This window comes from Diplotaxodon limnothrissa, linkage group LG18 (genome assembly GCF_057381915.1).
Source record: "Diplotaxodon limnothrissa isolate DT_005_m linkage group LG18, D_limnothrissa_male_GT1.1, whole genome shotgun sequence".
NCBI lineage: Eukaryota > Metazoa > Chordata > Actinopteri > Cichliformes > Cichlidae > Diplotaxodon > Diplotaxodon limnothrissa.
This window is the reverse complement of record NC_140613.1, coordinates 4,794,036-4,817,031: the sequence shown is the minus strand read 5'-3', so window position 1 is coordinate 4,817,031 and position 22,996 is coordinate 4,794,036. Positions and strand designations below refer to the sequence as shown.

The window sequence follows — 22,996 nt, the reverse complement described above, 5'->3', positions numbered from 1 at the left end:
AGCTGCATTCAGCTTTTATGCTCCTTATATCTGGAACAAACTCCCAGAAAGCCTCAGATCAGCTGAAACACTCAGTTTATTTAAATCCAGGTTGAAGACTCACCTGTTCTCAGCTGCATTTGAATAAAGCACCAAATCCACACTTTAAGCTTAAATTTCAAAACTTACATTTAACTACTGATTTTATCTACTGTTCTGATTTTATCTGTTTTGATTTTATATACTGTTGTTTGTTTGTTTGTTAATTAGTTAGTTAGTTTATTTGCTTGTTTTATTCAATTTTAAATCATGCTTTTTATTTGTTCTTGTTTCTAATGTCTCTGTAAAGCACTTTGAATCACCTTGTTGTTGAATTGTGCTATACAAATAAACTTGCCTTGCCTTGCCTTGCCTCCTCATTGCTTTATTATTGTAGCTCTAGTAATAAATAATAATGTAAGGATTCTGGATCAGCACCATGATGCCCATAGTATATACAGTATTCTGAAGAAGGTCTAAAATGTCACTGTGTGTGCGTGCATGTGTGTGTTTTATTTAGATGGATTTAAAAAAAAAATATTACTCATGATATAACATTGTCCAGACATGCCTAGTAAGGACATGAGGAGGAAACATATCTATATTTAAACATATCTATATTTACATATCTATATTATTGCTAATATTTACTGCAATATATCTATATCACTAAAGCACTTCTGGATGGATGCAAACTGCATTTCGTTGCCCTGTACCTGTGCATGTGCAATGACAATAAAGTTGAATTATATTCTATTCTATTCTAAACAGTAGGAGCTGTGTGAGGCTACTAAAGGCAGGGCTATAACATTTTTCTGTCATCATTTTATTATAGATTAAGTGCAAGAGTTGTTAGGTGTGGATAATTAGATTATAGTTTATTGCAATAGCAAGTTGTGCCTTGTTCTCACATAGCAAGTGGAGAGTGATATATGAAATGATGGGATGGAAGGAAGAAGAGAAGCAAAGAGTGATTCACAGGCAGAGCCTAAATTATTTCTCACAGTTTTTTGTTGCCTTATGGTTCCAAGCGCTGTCACCAATCTTTGCATTTTGTTATTATCTCATGACACTTGTTTAATCAGCTACCATCTCTCCTATGGACTTTTTAATGTCTACAGTCTCAGATCAACATAGCCCTGCCCTTCCCATATTAGATTCTTGATGAATGTGTGTTGTTGTTATTCAGCCTGGTTCAATGTGCCCCTTTTTAACTTTGAGCACCCGCCCCTTTAAACCTCTCTGTACGGCCCTGTTGTTGTTTCACAAAGGGTTAAAAACATTCACAGGTTGGACTGTGGTTCTCCTTTTAGCGTCTCTGCTGGAATTTTAACTGTGAACCTCTTAGATCCAAACTTCTGAACTGCTCATCTCACAGAGGACAAAAGGGAAGAACCCCAAATCTCTTCTTCACCTCACTTTTATACCTGCTCACCCTTTCTCCCCCCTTCCCTCAGTGGACGTCACATCTTCATACTTGGGCCAATCAGGTTGTTGACATTTGATCATCTGATGTCCACCCACACCTCATCTCTCTCTCTCTCTCTGACTCACAAGATTTAACACAAAGTTTAAACTTTAAAATCGCTTCATTACATTTTCTTTGTTATTCTTAACACAGAAAATTCACATTCAAAAACTTAACACAGAATAAAACAGAGTAGCCAGTAGTGGGACATGGTTCCAGCAACTCTGATGGTGACGGCCCGTTTGAAGCTGAAGCTCCGGCACATGTGTCAAAAAATCAACACACTGCTTCAGAAACGCTGTGCTGAGGCTTGGTTTGACTGAACAGAGTCACGTGATCAATGACGTCTGAAGCTTCATTCAGCACGTCACTGCTTCAGTACCTGATTCAATGATTTATAAGGAATTGAACCATTGGTGGGATTTGTGCTGTGTTTTGGTGGTTTTGTGTGAGCGAATCAGTGTGTGACATAATTATAGACATGGAGCCAGGAAGAGAGGACGCTCTGCCTGTTCCTGAATAAAAACCAGTTCATCAGCATTTCTGCTCCCAGGTCTAAAATGTACATAAGAAATATGATGTACACATAATTATAATGATATAACTTATAGTATATTATATATAAACGTACCAGTCTGCTGGTTAATTACATAATCAGGTGGAGGCAGTGACCTCACAACCTCCTATAAGCTTTAAGTTAAGGTTACTTTATTTATACCCACAGGTAAATTTGCTTTACAGAACAATGATAGCATTTGGCCTCCCTTCACAAACACACACACCTAATGAAACCTGACAAAACACATATTTAGTAATTAAACAAAGTGAATCAAATCAAAAACAATTCTTATAGAGTTCAGTGACAGCAGCAGGGACAAAGCTGTTTTTATAATGCTTTGTCCTGCATCTTGGAACTAGAAACCTCCGTCCTGAAGAAAGAAGCTAAATCCACCCCGTAGAGGATGGGAACCATTTTTAAGGATTGATTAAGCCATCTGTGGTACCTGTTTAGAGTACAGGGAGTCTAAACAGGCCTGTGACTCATCTATCAGACGACTGGACCATCTCACTAACTAATTCAGTCAATTTTTCTCTGTGACAGAGGTCTGACTGAACCATGGCACCAAACAAAAAGATAAAACAGACTCAATAAAAGAACAAGAAAACAAAGTTCAAATCTTTCGCTCAATGTGGAAATGAGCAAGTTTCCTGAGGCAGTAAAGGCACTGGTGACCCTTTTTACAGACCGATTTGCAATAAAAGTTCAGTTTTTCATTGATTATGGTCCCAAGATATTTATATGATTGCACTTGCTCTATTTTCTGACCTTTAATTAAAGTGACTCTGTGCCCATTTAGTTGTTTCCTAAAATCAATAACCATATCTTTTGTTTTAGATATGTTCAATTGGAGATAAGACTCATCCCACCACTGAACAAAGTCATCAATGATTGGACCGTGGTGAGTTTCACCCTCTTTCAGTAAGCTGACAATAACAAAGTCATCTGTAAATTTAATGATGGCCCTGTTTTCATATCTGCTCTGACACGTGTTTGTAAAGAGAATGAATAATAAGGGCGATAAGAGACACCCTGGAGGAGAAGCTGTGGAGGAGAACACTGGGTCAGACAGAACCCCATTTATTCTCACTCTTTGTGACCTGTCAGTTAAAAGATCTAAAATCCAGCAAACCAGGTTTTTCCTGATTTCAAACTCTTCTAAAAGTCTTTTCATTAAAATATGGGGCTGTGTTGTATTAAAAGCAGAAGAAAAATCAATGAAAAGAAGTCTTGCAAAAGTCCCTTTACTCTCTACATGTTTAAGAATCAGATTTAGTCAAAAGCGCGTCCTGCACTCCTCTGTTGGGCCTGCACGCAAACTGCATTGGATCCAGCTGATATTCAATCTCTTCCATAATCACATTTCTGATGATTTTTTCAAAGACTTTCATGACAACTCAGGTGAGGCAACAGGCCTGAAGTCATTCAGGACGTTTGGACGACTAGATTTAGGGACATGAACGACGACAGCTTCCTTCCAAAGCGAGGGCACATTTTGTATTTGAAAGGATTTATTGAAAATAAGCTGAAATTTAGGACTGAGCTCTTTAGCACAAGATTTAATTAGGCGGCACTAATGTTATCAGGGCCCTGGCTCTTGTTCACATTAACTGTATGAAAGGCCTTTTGGACATCGCTGAGTTCAGTGATGAAGTGTTGAGTATCTTTCAGTTTCTGTTTCAGTTCAGAAGAACTAAAACGAGCATCAAGCATATTCAAATCTCTGTCTGGCTTAAAACCGTCTACAATGATCTGACTGCTGCTCTGGGGATTTTGAAACCCTGATATGGTTTTCATACAAGTCCAGGCAGACCCAAAATTTTTTGCAGCAAATTTTCTTTCAAGAAGGTTTTTGTAGATCTGTTTTGCTTTCAAGAGCTCGATTTTCAAGTCTTTGGTGACTGCCTGAAAGTCAGTAACAGCCCCCTCTTTAAAAGCCTGAAGCTGGCTTCAGTCTCTTTCTACCCCAGGTCTCACCACATTTCCAAAATGTAAACTCTGAGTATCATAAGAAATGTGGTTCAAAAAGATGTGCTGATCTATGAATGCATCCTTACTGAAAGCTAAAGATGTCCAGCAGACAGAAACAGCAGCTGAATGAACAGTTATCATGAGCGAGTGTACAAACACTATCACAGGAAATAACAGAAATAAACTGGAGTTTCCATTTATACCTGTAGTATTTTTTCAGCTCCATGTCATCTTCCAATATGTCAAAATATGATTTCATTGTATCTTAAACAAATACAAACTTCTTTCTTTTCCCAGAATTTAGACAAATGAACAAAAAATAAATGATTATTTATTTAGGTATTAAAATAGGAAAAATCAGTTTAAATTAGAGTACCATTAAAACAAGAAATTAGCACAGAAATGCCAAAAGACAAAAACAGAACAATAAAGTGTCTTTAAAACTGATTCAAAAACAGTTGTAGGAGCAGTTTTATGAACCATGTTCTGTTAATATACTGACTAACCAGCAGCAACACTCTGACTCAGTGTTTCCATCTGTGTTTATTTCCATCTTTACAGTCAGGCAGAAACATCTCACAGCAGCTGGAAAAACCAGTGAGCACACTTTAGAGGAAAAAAGTGAAAGTTTTTGTTCAACTGTAAAATATTCTCTGTAATGTAAATTGTTCTGCTCTCTGACAAACCATCAGAGGTGCAGCACGTGTATCATTTGGTGTTTGAAGCAGAAACAAAAGCAAAGAGTTAAAGGAAGACACATTTGAAGAAGAAGGAAAATGAAAACAAGACGTCACTGAGCAACAACCTGACAGAACGAGAGCCAACAGTTTACTATCAGAACTGAGGCTGATCATTAACAGGGAGCAGCAGGTAACAAGGTCATCAGCAGTGGAGGAAAGTATGGAAGTAATACTCAGCTTCATATTTGAAGATACTCGAGTATCTTAGCTGCAGGTCTGGAACAATGGTTTTATTTCCTTTCCCATTAAACATCTCACACAGCCCCTCATCTGTGACCCTTAGCAAACCCACTGGATATCTACCTGCACATAAAGGAGATCAGATCAGTTCCATCTAGACCAGCTGTAACAGGAAAATGCTGCTTACACTTTGATGCATCACTTTCAGTTTGTCATATAAGACAATATATCAGATTGAGGCATTATTTTCCTGCAGTGAGTAAATCTACTTTGAACTTTACTCTTTTCTTTTAGGTAAAGGCTCTAAACAGTACTTGTACACTGTGGAAATACCATAAGAACGTCTCCTGAACTCTGAAAAATAACAAAACAAAGACTAAAAGGAGGTCATGGGTGCTGATGATGATGCTGATGATGATGAGGAGGAGGAGTAGCATGCATTTAAAAAGTGACTGATGTCCTAGAATACAACAGAACAGTGTCTCTACAAACTTATGAAAACATGACAGTCTTGCATTAGTTTGTATTCTTATGATTTCAAAAAACGAGGGAAAAATCTCCTTGAAATGCACAATTCCTTTTTGTTATTTCTTAGTGTGTGACGTATTTTATTGGCTTTATGATTGGTGCAAACAGTTTCCTGATTCATAATGGAAATAGATTTTAGACACAGGAGGAACACGCAGTGATCAGCAGGAGCAGCTTGGAGTCCAGTCTTCTTCACACTGAGGAGGGACATATATGCAGGAACAGTTGTCATAACTGTTACAACCACCAGATGGCGAAAGAGTCCCACTGCAACTTTAAGCCATGAAGGATGTGTCTTGATGTTTGCTTGTGATAAATCTGCTTTATGCGAGTCTTTTTCAGAGAGTAACAGTAACATGTCTGATTATGTCTTTAATCAGTAAAGTCTCGCTTTGCTAGAAATAAATCAATAATAAAATTGTAAACATGCAGCTGTATGTTAGAAGTCAAAGGGTCCTTAAGTCTTCTGTAAATTGACGGGGATCAAATGAAGGACACAAGTATCTGTTCTTACTCTAATAAATGCTGCTTTAATATCCAACAGACTATTTTCCTTCCTCATCAGCAGTAAACAGCTCGACTGCGTCTGTGCATTTGTGTCCTCCATACTTGTTTCCACAGACATCTCAGGCTTGATGCCACGATGCAGTGTAGAAACCTGACAACCCTCTGACTCATGTTCAAATGTTCAAGGACATTTCTCAGGATCATGTATGACCCCTTTTTGACATTTGGACTTTCATTAATAATATTTGTTTCTGAGTCATTTTTGTGGAGACTTCTGTCCAACGTAGTGTCCAAATGAAGCCTGAAGCTTTTCTTCACCCTCTTGTCAGATGGTCAGCAACAAAACTCTGTTCCAACCAATGTCTGATAAGAGATGAGACACAGCAGCTGAGCAAATGATCATTTCTTGCTGAAGACATCCTCAGACAGAATTAAATACATACATAAACACAGCCTGGTGCCAATAACACAGCTAATGACACTGCTGTATCACTGGCTTTACTGATTAAAGACCATATCTGAAGGAAATCTTTGAACACAACAGAAAGTGACCTTTTAAACCTGCGACACTGATGCTGCATTCAAGGACCATTAAAAACATTTTAAAGGACTTAAGAACATCAAGAAAATGTGACTTGTTTCTCTGTAATGAAGCTGTTTTAGTGAAGAAAGTTGAAAGGTCACAGAGCGACTGATGAATCTTCTGCTCTAAACATGAACTCTGAACTTTGTGATGCTTCAGGAGGAAAACTGCTTCAGTTATTCTCTCAGATTAGTTTCATATTTTCTGCATCAGATTTGAGTGAGATCCTGGAATGAAGACAGAAGAAAAGACTTTGTTCAAAGTTTGATTTATAGTCAAACCTTCCAGTTTATTCACACAATAAAACATCAACACAATATATGAATTCATTCATTAAAATCACAGTTTTTCCTCATTTGTTTGATGATTTTGACAAAAACAAACACAAACACACACACATGGTCTGCCATACTCATAAAGAGAAATGTCGACATTTTTCAAGACAAATATTCCAGAAACATTTAGAGGATAGAGAAGTTTACATTTTCATGTGGAGAAATATTTCAGTAAATCAAAATGATGATGAGCAGTGATAGCCTCCATAAACAGTCACAGGAAAGATCTCCTTTAAAAACTCAGAAACATCAAGAGAACAACTAGAAGATGTGGAGGTACCACCCATAATGTTTGACTGACAGCTGATCTCTGTGCAGAAATGATGGAGAGAAAATAAAATGAAACTAAAACACAGATTTAAACCCACAATATGAAAGACTTCAGTCTATTTCACTTTAATCAACTCAGCAGTGGCTCCATAATCATAAACCCTCAGTCCAGCATAGAGCGGCTGAGTGAATGTGGTCTGGACTCTGTGGAGGAGAGTCATGGTTTCAGAGACGCTGTAAAAGGACAAAATACCTGCTCTGTGATCCAGGTACACTCCTACTCTGGAGGAACGAGGACCTGAGACACGAGTTTGGATGTTGTTGTACCAAAATGTAAAACTGTTGTTGTTACAATCTAATGACCAAGATTTGTCATTATGTCCAAATCTACATTCATTCCCACTCCCTGTTCTACTGCTATTCTTGTATGCGACTGCTACATAAACTCCTCCCCCTCTCCACTCCACCTCCCAGTAACAACGTCCAGTCAGACTCTCTCTACTCAGGGCCTGACACCACCAAGTGAATCTGTCTGGATGATCAGAATAAGACTGTTGTTGATTCATTAATGTTGCTTTTCTGTTCCCCTCTGATAATAACAGCTGTTTGTGTGCTGTGTTTGGATCCAGTGTGATTTCACGTGAATATTTTAAGAATCCAGCTCTGGTCTTTGGCTCTGGTTGTGACAGTAAAACATCCACTTCAGTGACTGTCAGTGAGATGTTTGTCCATTGCTCTCTCAGAATGTCCTGTAGTTTATCTCTGACCTCTGACACAGCTGCTGTCACATCCTCAAAGTAGCTCAGAGGACGGATATTGATGCTGGATGAGTCTGTAGACTCACTGAGTGCTGACAGTGAGGGGTAGTTGTGTAGAAACTGGTTGTGATCCTTTGTGTGTGAGAGCTGCTTCAGCTTTAATGGAGCTACTTCATAATGAGTCTGAAGGTGTTTCTCACAGTAAGATGCCAGACAGAATAAACAGGACTTGAATGCTTTCATTTTTCTTCCAGTGCAGACATCACAGGCCACATCTTCAGGTCCAGCATAGCAGTGATCAGCAGGAGCAGCTTGGAGTCCAGTCTTCTTCAGCTCCTCCACTAAATCTGCTAACATGGTGTTTTTCACCAGGACAGGCCTCGGTATGAAAGTCTGTCTGCACTGAGGGCAGCTGTAGATTTTCCTGTTTTCCTCTCCATCCCAGTGGGTTTTAATACAGTTCATGCAGTAGCTGTGTCCACAGGGAATAGTCACCGGATCCTTCAGTAGATCCAAACAGACTGAACAGCAGAATTTTGTTTGATCCATTTGATTCATGTGCTGTGCCGTTTCACCGTCTCTCAGTGACTGTCAGACAGTTTGACTTTCTCTGAACAGAAACAACCTCTGTGCTCTGAAGGGAAACAGATCTCTGCTCTTGTTCACCTCCTACAGGAAATGAGTTCACCAGCAACTGCATTTACACCATGTTGTTTAGACCCATCCTGATACAGACACATCTGTGAAGGGAGGCAACAACAAGTCATAAATGCTTATTTCATCAGTGCCAGGGTTTGTTATGTTTGATTTACAATATGCAGTTAAAACTGTGACCTAGCTAACCTTGTTAACTAGTAACTTAGCCTATATGAAATGGCTTGTGGCGATGATTTAAGTAAGGTAAAACTTTATTGGTATAGTACCTTTTGAGATAATAAAGCGCTCCATGATAACGCTGGTTACACCCTTGTGCACAGGTGTTAAAACTCCAGCCCTTGAGGTCCTGAAACTTTTACATGTGTCGCTGCTCCAACACACCTCAATAAAATTAGATCAATTAGCAAGAGCCCTGACTGCATACTGAGGTGACAATTCAGCCATTAGATTCATGTTATAGCAGCTCATGAATGAACGTGGCACAATATAAGCATTGTTATTGTTGAAGTACATTTTTTTCCAAACACTTTCATTTATTTAAAACTAGAAAATCCCTTTTCTGAAGAAACTGCAGTGTGAATGCTGATAACTGAACGTTTTGAGTTGAAATAATTGCTGAATGTTAAGTTAAAAATGTTGAGGTTTAGGGGTTCCCACCTCAGCATGTAGTCAAGACTCTTGCTAATGACCTACTCATTTTATTCAGGTGTGTTGCAGCAGGGACACATGTAAAAGTTTCAGGACTTTGACACCCCTGCCCTTGTGGATTAAACAGGATGAATTTGTTACACTCTTAACTCATCTAAACAAGGCATTTTGTAGAGGGTACAGCAGCCATGGCAGTTTTTCTTGAAACAACTAATCTCACGTGTTGACTTTTTCTCAAAATAAGCATGGGAACAACTGTCTACAATAAATCAAACATATGTTTTACTCATTATGTAAGAATTGTTATACAAATGACCAGTGCCAAGTAGGGCTGCCACAAATGATGATTTTGATCGTCGACTAGTCACCGATTATTTTTGCGATTAGTTGACTGATCAGACCATGCATCCATTGGACGCACAGCTTACTGCACTAGCACGACCCATCCTCCAAATCCGGGGAAAAGGACGACGCATTTGTCGGAGCCTTCGTCGCGTCGCTGTAACGCAATCGGCCTACAAATGCGGCCTCCGAAGGATGCCGCCCCTGAATTTGGACAGAGCTACGATGCTGGAGACTGCTTCTTCTTCTTTCGCCTTTAACGGCAGCTGGCATCCTTGAACATGCATTGCTGCCATCTTCTGTTTCAGTCCGTTATTACACTCTTAAATCCTACTGCTTATTCCCGTGTCTTTCAGGATCTTACAAAGTTTCAAACGACGCGTCGACTATTAAATTAGTGGTTTACGATTTTGATAAACGACGTAATAATGACTAGTCGACTAATCTTGGCAGCCCTAATGCCAAGTGTACTGTGGTGTAAAAAAGTCATTAACTGCATGCTTGCTTCACCTACTTAGCTTTAGTATTTTAATTTCCTAACTGTACATCCAAAGCTTTGCTCACTGCAGCTGTATTGCGCAGTTATGTTACACCCCTGAAAGCAGAGGGGAAATTAAGAGTGATTTTCAAGTGATTCTCTCATGCAGTAGTTTAATGCAATGAAAAATGAACATAAGTAATTCACATTGCGTACTGCTCAATGTCACACAGTGGAAGAAAGAGATAATTAATAACCCAAAAATAACAATTGAGTGCTTACTATTTGTATCTGAACATGTTTCCGTACAAAATAGATAACAATAGAAACGTTTGTAGCTTCTGCCGTTAGCTTAATGGCCATTGTGCAACTGAGGCTCAAAACCGCGGTCTACCCACTAAAAATCTATAATAAAATATTTCTGAAGCTCACAAAATAACGAAAGACTACCTATAAAATATCTCAACAACGTACAGAGTATAAAATATCATGTTTTGATCACCATTACCTTAAAACACGGAGGAAAGAATGACGAGGGTGATTTTGAGATGCTTCTCTTCTGCATTAGTTTAGTAATGAGGAGAGAGAGCGCGAAAGCCCCCTGGTAGAGAAAGAAGCCATTACCAATCGATCCCAGAAAAGACTTACTAGCCGATTACTGATGTACAGATCGCAGTTCTCTTGAATCAAATGACAACCATTAATGCAACATGAAAAATAACCAATTTCAAACAATTTCGCAGTGTATTTACATTGTTTTCATGCTTATGAATTTGTATTAATATCCAACAGAATCAGAATCAGAATCAGAATGGGGTTTATTGCCAAATGTTGAGCAGGTTTACAACATTAGGAAATTGCTGCGGTGCTTAAGTGCAAACATAGTGTCATAAATAGCACTTAAATAGACATGGAAAAATAAAAGTAGGAATAAGAATTAAAAGTGCTACGTAGAAAGATATGTGCATGAGCTATACATGAGATATATACATGAGAATAAGAATTAAGAGTGCTACGTAGAAAGATACATACATGAGTGCAGGTGGTGATCAGTGCCAAACATGGAATGATGCAGTGACACAGCGTAGGGTCATGTGTTAGTGGCGGGGACAGTCATATGGTTATTGTTCATGTGTCCAACAGCAGAGGGGAAGAAACTGTTCTTATGGCGAGAGGTTCTGGTGCGAATGGACCGGAGCCTCCTGCCTGAGGGGAGCAGGTCAAACAGACTGTGTCCAGGGTGAGAAGGGTCAGCTGAGATCCGAGCTGCACGCCGCAATGTCCTGGAGGTGTACAGGTCCTGCAGAGATGGGAGTCTGCAGCCAATCACCTTCTCAGCAGAGCACACAACACGCTGCAGTCTCTGTTTGTCCCTGATAGTGGCTCCAGCGTACCACACGGTGATGGAGGAGGTGAGGATGGACTCGATGATTGCAGTGTAGGATTGCATCATCGTCCGTGTTGGCAGGTTGAATTTCTTCAGCTGCCTCAGGAAGTACATCCTCTGCTGGGCTTTCTTGATGACGGAGGTGATGGTGGGCTCCCACTTCAGGTCATGGGTGATGGTGGTACCCAGGAAGCGGAATGAGTCCACAGAGGTGATGGGGGTGTCAGTCAGGATGATGGGGGGGAGTGGGGCTGTGTGCTTCCTGAAGTCCACAATAATCTCCACTGTCTTCTGGGCATTTAGCACCAGGTTGTTGTGGCTGCACCAGGACACCAGACGTTCAACCTCCCTCCTGTAGGCAGACTCATCCCCGTCCGAGATGAGCCCAATAACGGTGGTGTCATCTGCAAACTTGATTAGCTTGACAGACTGGTGGGTGGAGGTGCAGCAGTTGGTGTACAGGGAGAAGAGCAGAGGAGAAAGAACACAGCCCTGAGGGGAGCCGGTGCTGATGGTCCGGGAGTCCGAGACATTCTTTCCCAGCCTCACATGCTGCTTCCTGTCCGTCAGGAAGTCAGTGATCCACCGGCAGATGGGATCAGGCACATTCATCTGGGAAAGCTTGCCTCGGAGATGGTCTGGAAGGATGGTGTTGAAGGCAGAGCTGAAGTCCACAAACAGGATCCTGGCGTAGGTTCCTGGGGAGTCCAGATGCTGCAGGATGAAGTGTAGGGCCATGTTGATGGCGTCGTCTACAGACCTGTTGGCTCTGTATGCAAACTGCAGGGGGTCCAGGAGGGGGGCCGTGAGGGTCTTGAGATGGGAGAGAACTAGGTGCTCAAATGACTTCATGACCACAGATGTCAGAGCCACGGGTCTGTAGTCATTTAGTCCAGTGATCCTAGGTTTCTTGGGGACAGGGATTATGGTGGAGGACTTGAAGCAGGCAGGCACATGACATGCCTGCAGTGAGGAGTTGAAAATGCCAGAAAACACTGGGGCCAGCTCGTTTGCACAGTGTCTGAGGGTGGCAGGAGACACACCGTCTGGGCCGGGAGCTTTTCGAGCATTCAGACTCTTAAACTGCTTCCTCACATCTGCTTCATGAATATGAAGAGTTGTGGTGGGAGGAGGTGGTGTGAAATCCTCTTTTATGTGGGGTGAGGAGGGGGGTGTTGTAGGTGAACAGTTTGAAGGTGGTGATGGCTCTATGGAGGGGGGAGAGGTGGGGGAATGAGTGTCCAAAGTGCCTCTATTGTTGGGGCCGTTGGAGGTGTGAAGGCTGCCTGATGGCTCGTCAAAACGGCAATAGAAGTCGTTAAGGGTGTTGGCCAAGAGCAAGTCATCAGTGGAGTGGGGGGTTTTAGGCTTGTAGTTGGTGATATTCCTAAAACCTTTCCACACAGAGGCCGAGTCATTCTCTGAGATCTGCTGCTGCATCTTCTCAGAGTGCTGGTGTTTTGCAATGTCCACTTCTTTAGTGAACCTGTACTTGGCCTCTCTGTAGCAGTCCCTGTCTCCGCTTCTGAACGCCTTTCTCTTTTCCAGCCACAGCTTTTTGAGTTTAGGAGTAAACCAGGGTTTGTCAACAGACTATTTTCCTTCCTCATCAGCAGTAAACAGCTCGACTCCGTCTGTGCACTTGTGTCCAAATGATCATTTCATGCTGAAGACATCCTCAGGCAGAATTAAATACATACATAAACACAGCATGGTGCCAATAACAAAGCTAATGACACTGCTGTATCACTGGCTTTACTGATTAAAGACCATATCTGAAGGAAATCTTTAAACACAACAGAAAGTGACCTTTTAAACACTGAGTGTCATCCTCACCTCAGTTCAGTCTTCAGCTGTTCTGTGGTCACATGACTGTTTCACTGTACACATCAACTAGTTGTTAAACTGTAATAGACTTCATTTGAAATGATTTGTTGTTAACAAGTGTAAGGAGATGATTGTCGACTTCAGGAAGACTCCACTCAGACACCACTCAGCATTCGTGGTTCCACGGTAGAGACTGTTACCAGCATCAAGTTCTTGGGAGTTCACATCTCAGACAACCTCACCTGGACCACCAACACCACCCCCATCACCAAAAAAAGGCCCAGCAGCGCTTCCACTTCCTGAGACGCCTGAAGCGGGCCAACCTCACTCCTCCCATCCTCACCACGTTCTACAGAGCACCATTGAGAGTGTTCTGACCAGCTGCATCTCCATGTGGTTTGGCAACTGCAATGTCGGTGATGTCAGCAAACTACAATGCATTGTTAAAGCAGCTGCCAAGATCATCGGAACATCTCTCCCTCTGCTACAAAACCGCTGCATCAGTAAAGCCTCCAGCATCGTGCGTGACCCCTCTCACCCCTCACATATACTCTTTTCTCTCCTTCCATCCTGCAGACACTACTGCAGCATCGGGGCCTGATCCCCCAGACTGCAGAATAGCTTTTTCCCACAAGCCCTCAGACTCATGAACTCCCTCTCTCCCCCACACAAACTGCTAACCGACTCTTTTGCACTATACACACCACTGCCTCTGTAAGACATGCTGCTCTATGGACATTTATTTACTCCAGGTTTACAAGCTGCTACACTGGTCACTTTAAACTCCAAACTGTAAATTGTAAATTCTAATTGAAAAGTCTCTTGATCACCTTAGACTTAAGCTTTTATTTATTTTCTTCTCCTTTCTTTATCTATTTATTGCCTTTTTTGCACTGATCTAACCGGAGCCCCATAGTCTTGTCTCCCTGTATGCTGCACCAGATATAGTAGAGATTACAATAAAGTTTCTTTTGACTTGACATTGACTAATACTGTAGTGAAGATAGTTGAAAGGTCACAGAGCGACTGCTGAATCTTCTGCTCTAAATATGAACTCTGAACTTTGTGATGCTTCAGGAGGAAAACTGCTTCAGTTATTCTCTCAGATTAGTTTCATATTTTCTGCTTCAGATTTGAGTGAGATCCTGGAATGAAGACAGAAGAAAAGACTTTGTTCAAAGTTTGATTTATAGTCAAACCTTCCAGTTTATTCACACAATAAAACATCAACACAATATATGAATTCATTCATTAAAATCACAGTTTTTCCTCATTTGTTTGATGATTTTGACAAAAACAAACACAAACACACACACATGGTCTGCCATACTCATGAAGAGAAATGTCGACATTTTTCAAGACAAATATTGCAGAAACATTTAGAGGATAGAGAAGTTTACATTTTCATTTGGAGAAATATTTTAGTAAATCAAAATGATGATGAGCAGTGATAGCCTCCATAAACAGTCACAGGAAAGATCTCCTTTAAAAACTCAGAAACATCAAGAGAACAACTAGAAGATGTGGAGGTACCACCCATAATGTTTGACTGACAGCTGATCTCTGTGCAGAAATGATGGAGAGCAAATAAAATGAAACTAAAACACAGATTTAAACCCACAATATGAAAGACTTCAGTCTATTTCACTTTAATCAACTCAGCTGTGGCTCCAAATGCAGTGTAGTAAAATGTTAGTCCAGCATAGAGCGGCTGAGTGAATGTGGTCTGGACTCTGTGGAGGAGAGTCATGGTTTCAGAGACGCTGTAGAAGGACAAAATACCTGCTCTGTGATCCAGGTACACTCCTACTCTGGAGGAACGAGGACCTGAGACACGAGTTTGGATGTTGTTGTACCAAAATGTAAAACTGTTGTTGTTACAATCTAATGACCAAGATTTGTCATTATGTCCAAATCTACATTCATTCCCACTCCCTGTTCTACTGCTATTCTTGTATGCGACTGCTACATAAACTCCTCCCCCTCTCCACTCCACCTCCCAGTAACAACGTCCAGTCAGACTCTCTCTACTCAGGACCTGTTTATACGAAGTGAATCTGTCTGGATGATCAGAATAAGACTGTTGTTGATTCATTAATGTTGCTTTTCTGTTCCCCTCTGATAATAACAGCTGTTTGTACGCTGTGTTTGGATCCAGTGTGATTTCACGTGAATATTTTAAGAATCCAGCTCTGGTCTTTGGCTCTGGTGGATCTGACAGTAAAACATCCACTTCAGTGACTGTCAGTGAGATGTTTGTCCATTCCTCTCTCAGAATGTCCTGTAGTTTATCTCTGACCTCTGACACAGCTGCTGTCACATCCTCAAAGTAGCTCAGAGGACGGATATTGATGCTGGATGAGTCTGTAGACTCACTGAGTGCTGACAGTGAGGGGTAGTTGTGTAGAAACTGGATGTGATCCTCTGTGTGTGAGAGCTGCTTCAGCTCAGCATCTTTCCTCTTCAGCTCAGTGATCTCCTGCTCCAGCTTCTCCTGAAGCTCTTTGACTCGACTCACTTCAGTTTCCTGCTGGGATCTGATCTGCTGCTTCACATCAGAGCTTCTTTTCTGGATGAGATGGATCAGCTCAGTGAAGATCTTCTCACTGTGCTCCACTGTTTGATCAGCAGACTGATTGATGGCCTCCACCTCCTGTTGAAGCAGCTTCACATCTTTCTCTCTGTCCTGGATTCTCTGCTGGATGTTTTGTCGACTCACCTCCAGCTCTCTCTGCCTCTCAGTCCTTTCTGCTGCAGCTGAGACTGTGTCGTGGCCTTTATGTTCATCCACAGGGCAGAGATAACAGATACTCTGCTGATCAGTACGGCAGAACATCTTCATCACCTCATCATGACGAGAGCAGATGTTCTCCTGGAGCTTCTTGGAGGGCTCCACCAGCTTGTGTTTCTTTAACTGAGCTGCTACATAATGAGGCTGAAGGTGTTTCTCACAGTAAGAGACCAAACACACAAAACAGGACTTCAAGGCTTTCATTTTTCTTCCAGTGCAGACATCACAGGCCACATCTTCAGGTCCAGCATAGCAGTGATCAGCAGGAGCAGCTTGGAGTCCAGTCTTCTTCAGCTCCTCCACTAAATCTGCTAACATGGTGTTTTTCTCCAGGACAGGCCTCGCTGTGAAAGTCCTCCGGCACTGAGGGCAGCTGTAGATTTTCTTCTTTTCCTCTTCATCCCAGAAGCTTTTAATACAGTTCATGCAGTAGCTGTGTCCACAGGGAATAGTCACCGGATCCTTCAGTAGATCCAAACAGACTGAACAGCAGAATTTTGTTTGGTCCATTTGATTCATGTGCTGTGCCGTTTCACCGTCTCTCAGTGACTGTCAGACAGTTTCACTTCCTCTGAACAGAAACAACCTCTGTGCTCTGAAGGGAAACAGATTTCTGCTCTTGTTCACCTCCTACAGGAAATGAGGCTCACCAGCAACTGCATTTACACCATGTTGTTTAGACCCATCCTGATACAGACACATCTGTGAAGGGAGGCACTAAAGAAATATTCTTACAGAGCGACCAAGAGCCAATCACATGATGCAGGGTGTGGTATGTTTGGTTACAGCATGCAGTAACAAGTCTGACCCAGTTAAAGTTTAATATTTTATCTTTACTTGGTGCTTTGAAATGTGACAGTCAACACTCAGCGAGTTTATTTTATATTTCAAAAAGTTCAGCAAAGTTTAGGATGCTGTGATGAATAAAAATAAATCAAACTTTATATTTTGACATTTTCTAATCTTAGTTCATTCTCACACTTACAGAATGATGCATGGGAACAACTGACTCCACTAAATCAAACCTATGTTCAAATGAGATTATGATCATTAAATAGTAACAAATATTTAAATTTAGCAACAACAAATGCAGATCGGTCCACAGTGTTTACAAAAACAAACAAACATTATTTTGTAGTTTTTCCTGTGTACACAGTCACTGTGGATTTGAAATGCAAACTTTCAAGTTTAATTCAAGGTTTTAGTAAAATTTTGCCTGAACTGTTTAGTAATTTTTCACAAAGTGTCCATGTCAGTAATTCATTCAAATGTATTTTGGTCTTAAACTGATCCAGTAAATGTAACTTTTTCTCACCTACTTAATCGAGTATTTAAGTTGTTTAACTGTCATTATAACTAAACTGAACATCCAAAGCTTTTCTCACTGCAGTTTTGTTGTGCAGTTATAGCAGCACTTTGAATCATCCACAGTTTTATAGAACTGTCTGTTGAATTGTTGTTTTGTTTCGTGCGATGGTTCATTTATTTAAATATTGATGATAATTTGATATATTTGATTATTTATTACTGGTGCAAACAATTCATTTCTTCATGGTGCAAATATATAGTAGACTCAGGAGTTTAACTCAGTTTTCTTGGCCTTTGTTTATCGTTTCATTTAAAATCTTAATGGGTAAAGATCATCATAATTACATATGAAATTATATGTACAAATTATATGTTCCATTACACTTTTAACAGCACAGATTATACAGCAAACATCAGATTCATGGATGGAGCCAGAGGCTAAATGACTGTTCAGTCCTCTTTAGGAAACGATCTTCATATGACGACAAACACGACAACAATCAGCTGTCAAACTGTACAAGAAGTTCACAGTAATGTAAAAGAAGTTATATCACTTTATTTTTAAATGTACGCACTCAGGGTCAGGACTGAAGACACTGATCGAGAAAATACTCTAAATATAAATATTCACCTAAACATTCAAAATTATTCAATTGCATGAAAAGAAATATGAACTCTCTACAATACTGGCTTCTGATTGGTTTAAAAAGCAGGCGCTGAACTTCAGAAGAGCTAAAGCTGCAAAACTGTGTAAACCCAGAGTGGATGCTGCCCTCTGACCTTTCAGAAGTACGATCTTTTTATGAAGACACAGAGGCAGAGTTATTATTCATCACTTTAAAGATGATATTCGTTATCTGTTCTTCACTCGTTGTCTAGTAAAGTCCAGAGAATGAGACACATGATTTCAAAACATACAACTGCATGTTAGAGATCACAGAGTTCTTCAGTCTTATGAGAACTCATGGAGACTAAATGTCAGACACATCAACAGTAAATGTCGTTCCTCCCCCCGTGAGTTTGTGTCTTCCACACTTGTTTACACAAACATCTGAGGTTTGAACAGTGTGCAAAACCACATGTTACAAAGCTGCTGAGCTACTGAATACTGGAATATTTCATTCAATATCACCATCTGACCAAAGGACAAACACAGAGAGGATTAGAGCGCCAAACTTTGTTTCAAACTGTTTCAGATTTTAGAGGCAAAAAGCAGAATTTCTACCTGGACAAAGAAATCAAAGCAGGAGAAAAACAAGCTTTTTACATTTATTCAAAGGCATTATGTGAATGTACTCTGAGCCACAGCCTCCTAAAGTAAAGACATTTTATCATCCAAACCAGACAGAGTCATGTTTTCAGCAGTGTCTGTATCCTCCATATAGACCATGCCATGGTCCACCTAGGGTGACCAGGTGTCTGACTTTATGTGGGACTACACAGCGCTCAGTCCTTGTTTCCCTGTGCCACACACACATTGAGCCGATGTCTAGTTTTTTTATTGACTCTAGTTTCTGTCGATCGGTAGGCCCACAAAAAAACCCTGTACAGGAAGTAGATTTCATCTCTCTGATAAAAGGAGTTCTAATCCCTGATCCTATGAGTCTGACCCAGTAGATAATATTGATATGATCATATTTATGCCTTTGTTGTTTCACAAAGGGTTAAAAACATTCACAGGTTGGACTGTGGTTCTCCTTTTAGCGTCTCTGCTGGAATTGTAACTGTGAACCTCTTAGATCCAAACTTCTGAACTGCTCATCTCACAGAGGACAAAAGGGAAGAACCCCGAATCGCTTCTTCACCTCACTTTTATACCTGCTCACCCTTTCTCCCCCCTTCCCTCACTGGACACCACATCTTCACACTTGGGCCAATCAGGTTGTTGACATTTGATCATCTGATGTGCACCCACACCTCATCTCTCTCTCTCTCTCTGACTTACAAGATTTAACACAAACTTTAAACTTTAAAATCACTTCATTACATTTTCTTTGTTATTCTTAACACAGAAAATTCACATTCAAAAACTTAACACAGAATAAAACAGAGTAGCCAGTAGTGGGACATGGTTCCAGCAACTCTGATGGTGACGGCCCGTTTGAAGCTGAAGCTCCGGCACATGTGTCAAAAAATCAACACACTGCTTCAGAAACGCTGTGCTGAGGCTTGGTTTGTCTGAACAGAGTCACGTGATCAATGACGTCTGAAGCTTCATTCAGCACGTCACTGCTTCAGTACCTGATTCAATGATTTATAAGGAATTGAACCATTGGTGGGATTTGTGCCGTGTTTTGGTGATTTTGTGAGAGCGAATCAGTGTGTGACATAATTATAGACATGGAGCCAGGAAGAGAGGACGCTCTGCCTGTTCCTGAATAAAAACCAGTTCATCAGCATTTCTGCTCCCAGGTCTAAAATGTACATAAGAAATATGATGTACACATAATTATAATGATATAACTTATAGTATATTATATATAAACGTACCAGTCTGCTGGTTAATTACATAATCAGGTGGAGGCAGTGACCTCACAGCACAATACTCACAACTATTATAATATTGTGCTTTACATTGTTATATTTAGTGTATTTTTTATTACTAACAAACTACAAGAAGTCACAAGCAACAGGAGAACACACCATGGCACATGTTTACACAAGAACGTTTTATTCATCTAAATTATTTATTATTAAAATCGACATAACAGAATTTTTTTCACGTAAAACAAATACATGTTCAAAGCACCATATCAGCCCGATATCAGACACAACTGTCACGTGACATTAAAGAGAAGCTGTCAGTTCATCTCTGCAGAGTGGGCAATCATAATGAAGCAGTTCATTATAAGCTGTAGATTCAAGCTGCGCTTCATAGTTTTGTCCACCAGATGTGTGCCTAAACTTTCGTTCTTTTACCCAAGCTAATCTGCCCTTTTTCCTTGGTTAGATTTAAAGAATTTAAAATTCAAAATAGTTAAACTCAAAGGTTTGAGCAAGTCTAGGCATACCTGTAAAAAGAGAACAGTTGCTCATACGTTCACGTTATACCTGCATTATTGACACAGTATTGTCACTTCATTGTAATCGTCAATACACGGTTATCATGAAACTCATAACAGCCAACAAACAATCGATCAGTTTACCCTTGTTTTTGTTTACAGTTAATGCATTAATATTATTATTATTATTATCATTATTATTATTGTTTTACACGTGCTTCCTATTTTGTTCCCCTCAGAGAGTCGCGGTGCATCTTGTGCAGCAATAGGATAAAAAATAAAATTCAAGCTAGAATATTTCAAGATGAGGCGCGTGCTGGAGCTGATGACTGACTGGTGAGCTTTAAGGGTTCAGTGATGTTAAAAAAGATTCTTGTTTTAATTAAAGTGATTATCATGGTTGAACAGGTTAGAGCTCATGTCTGATGCAATAACATGTTTCTACAATGTTAGGGTGACTTTTGAGGTGATAAAATTAAGGACAGGTGGACAATCGTCACACACAAGAAACGTCGTTGGGACAAAAAAAAAAAATGTGCTGATTTTCTAACACTGGAAAATAACTCAAAATGTTAGAAATATTCCAGTGTTAGAAAATCAGCACTGCTCAGTGTTAGCCATTGTTAATCTTCAAACCTGACTAGGTTACTTTTAAACATATAACACTGTCAAAGGTGTTAATTTAACACTCAACAGTGTTGTATTTAACACTCAGAGGTGTGGACCCATATAGACACTCTCCAGTGTTAATTTAACACTGGAGATTTTGCTGTGTATGTTGCTTGTTTGTTTTTTTTTTTTGGTTATTGCCACAAAAATTACTAAATAAAAAGTCCCCCCCCCCCCCCCCCCCCCCCCCCAAATTAGTTTGATCTTATTTAATGAATAAAAAATAAAGGGGGGGTAAAATAAATCTTTATTTTTAGTGATCTCTCTGCTGATTTTCATAAATGTTCCCTCTGACATTTGGCCTCCATATAACAATAATAATTTAAAAGCCTAAAAGTAACTGAAACTAAAAACTAAACTGAAAGAATAAAATTCACTCTGGAGACTAACTGACACTAAACTGACCTTAAAAAGTCAAAATGGAATGAAAAATAAAAACTAGAAAATTCAAAACTATTAACTCTAATAAAAGGTCACCTCCATCTTTTATCTACAGTCCATGTATTCAGTAGCATGTCTTCTTTAAAAATAAGGGTTAATCTTTATTTAATTCAATAAATGTAATTAATTACTTTGGCTCTCGGAGGAGGCGGACGCACTTTTCTCCTCTCCCTTATCTTTCCTGCTAGTTCTTATGTCCTTGTCTAGTCGTGTGTCTTTTTTGTATTACTTTCCCTGGAACACTCTCTCACAGTCTGTGTCTAAAACCTAAAAGAGAATTATGGATTTGATCAACTGGTCTCTGAATGCTATTGACACCCTTTAACGAGAAGTCTGGGCTCGGGAGAACCCGAGTGCCCTGGAGGGACTTTCCCTGCCGGATACACGACGGACGGGTGGCAGAGGATCGTGTGCCTGGCGGGACTGTCGATCGAGGACGCTGAAGTTAACTACCTATTCGGAACCATGATAACAGGGTTCTTGCTGATCGGAGCTGGCTTGACCCTGGCTTATCGGAGAATTAAGAGAGCGGAACCGGCTGTTCAAACCCCCACAAGGCTGCCCGCTGGGATTGGAACGACAGGTGCGACTTCTCAGAAAGGGCTCACTGAAGGCAGCATGGTTAAGAGCTTGGAGGCGCTTACGACTGCAGTGAATGCTCAGAATAACACCTTTGAGCGTATGCATGTTGGATTACATCAGGAAAGAATCAACTCAGAACAACATCTCTGGGCGGAGCTGGATTACACCTCGGATCAGTTGGCTGCGGTCGTGAGGTCTCAGAATCTGCTATGTGAGCCAAAAAGAGTGAAAAGACCACAGAATCGACGGCTAATAACATCACGGAGAAGCTCGCAGCTATTAATGGGGGACTGAGAGACCAGTGTCGGAGTGTTAAAAAACAGCTTGAAATTCTCAATTACCATCATAACCCGGCTACTCCTTCGGCGCCAACAACTCCCTGATAACGACTGTGTTGAGTCTGTTCCTTCCCATTCCCTACAAGGCCACCTGGGTTGGCTGGAAGACTGTTTACTTAGCCTGGCAGGGCGAAGGACACTGTCTCAGCTGAACTCTGGACACGCACACCAGAGATGGGCAGTAACGCGTTACTGTAATCCGATTACTTTTTTCGAGTAATGAGTAAAATAAGGGATTACTATCGCAAAAACGGTAATTAGATTACCGTTACTTTCCCGTAGGAACGCTGCGTTACTGCGTTACTAAAACCGTGATTTTTTTTGCGAGAATGTCTCCTGACAGTGACGTAAGCAAGGGCGACGTTTGTGACAACAGCTGTGTGCAGATCAACAATGGATCACATATCGATTGTGGGAGAGAGTATGAGCGTGCAGCGTTTAAAGCGTGGAAGTACTGACCTTACTTTGAGTTTGATTCCATAAAAAGTGACAAAAACATTAGCGTCCGTTGTGCGTGGGAAGAAAACTTCTTTTTACAGCGAAAAAAAACCCCTAAACCTCCAAGCAAGCACCGAGTGCGCTACCACGTAATGGGAAATTCACAGAGCT

General features: G+C 40.6%; 2 protein-coding genes across 2 annotated transcripts; both read right to left on the bottom strand.

Moving 5' to 3' along the window:
* Nucleotides 1–7,275: 7,275 nt before the first annotated feature.
* LOC146612918 (tripartite motif-containing protein 16-like) lies at nt 7,276–8,160 on the bottom strand. Its single transcript, XM_085377689.1, has one exon. The coding sequence runs from the start codon at nt 8,158–8,160 to the stop codon at nt 7,276–7,278; it is 885 nt and encodes a 294-aa protein (XP_085233815.1).
* Nucleotides 8,161–14,895: 6,735 nt separating this feature from the next.
* LOC146612917 (tripartite motif-containing protein 16-like) lies at nt 14,896–16,587 on the bottom strand. The gene has a single exon (XM_085378901.1). The coding sequence runs from the start codon at nt 16,564–16,566 to the stop codon at nt 14,896–14,898; it is 1,671 nt and encodes a 556-aa protein (XP_085235027.1). The 5' UTR covers nt 16,567–16,587.
* Nucleotides 16,588–22,996: the final 6,409 nt, after the last annotated feature.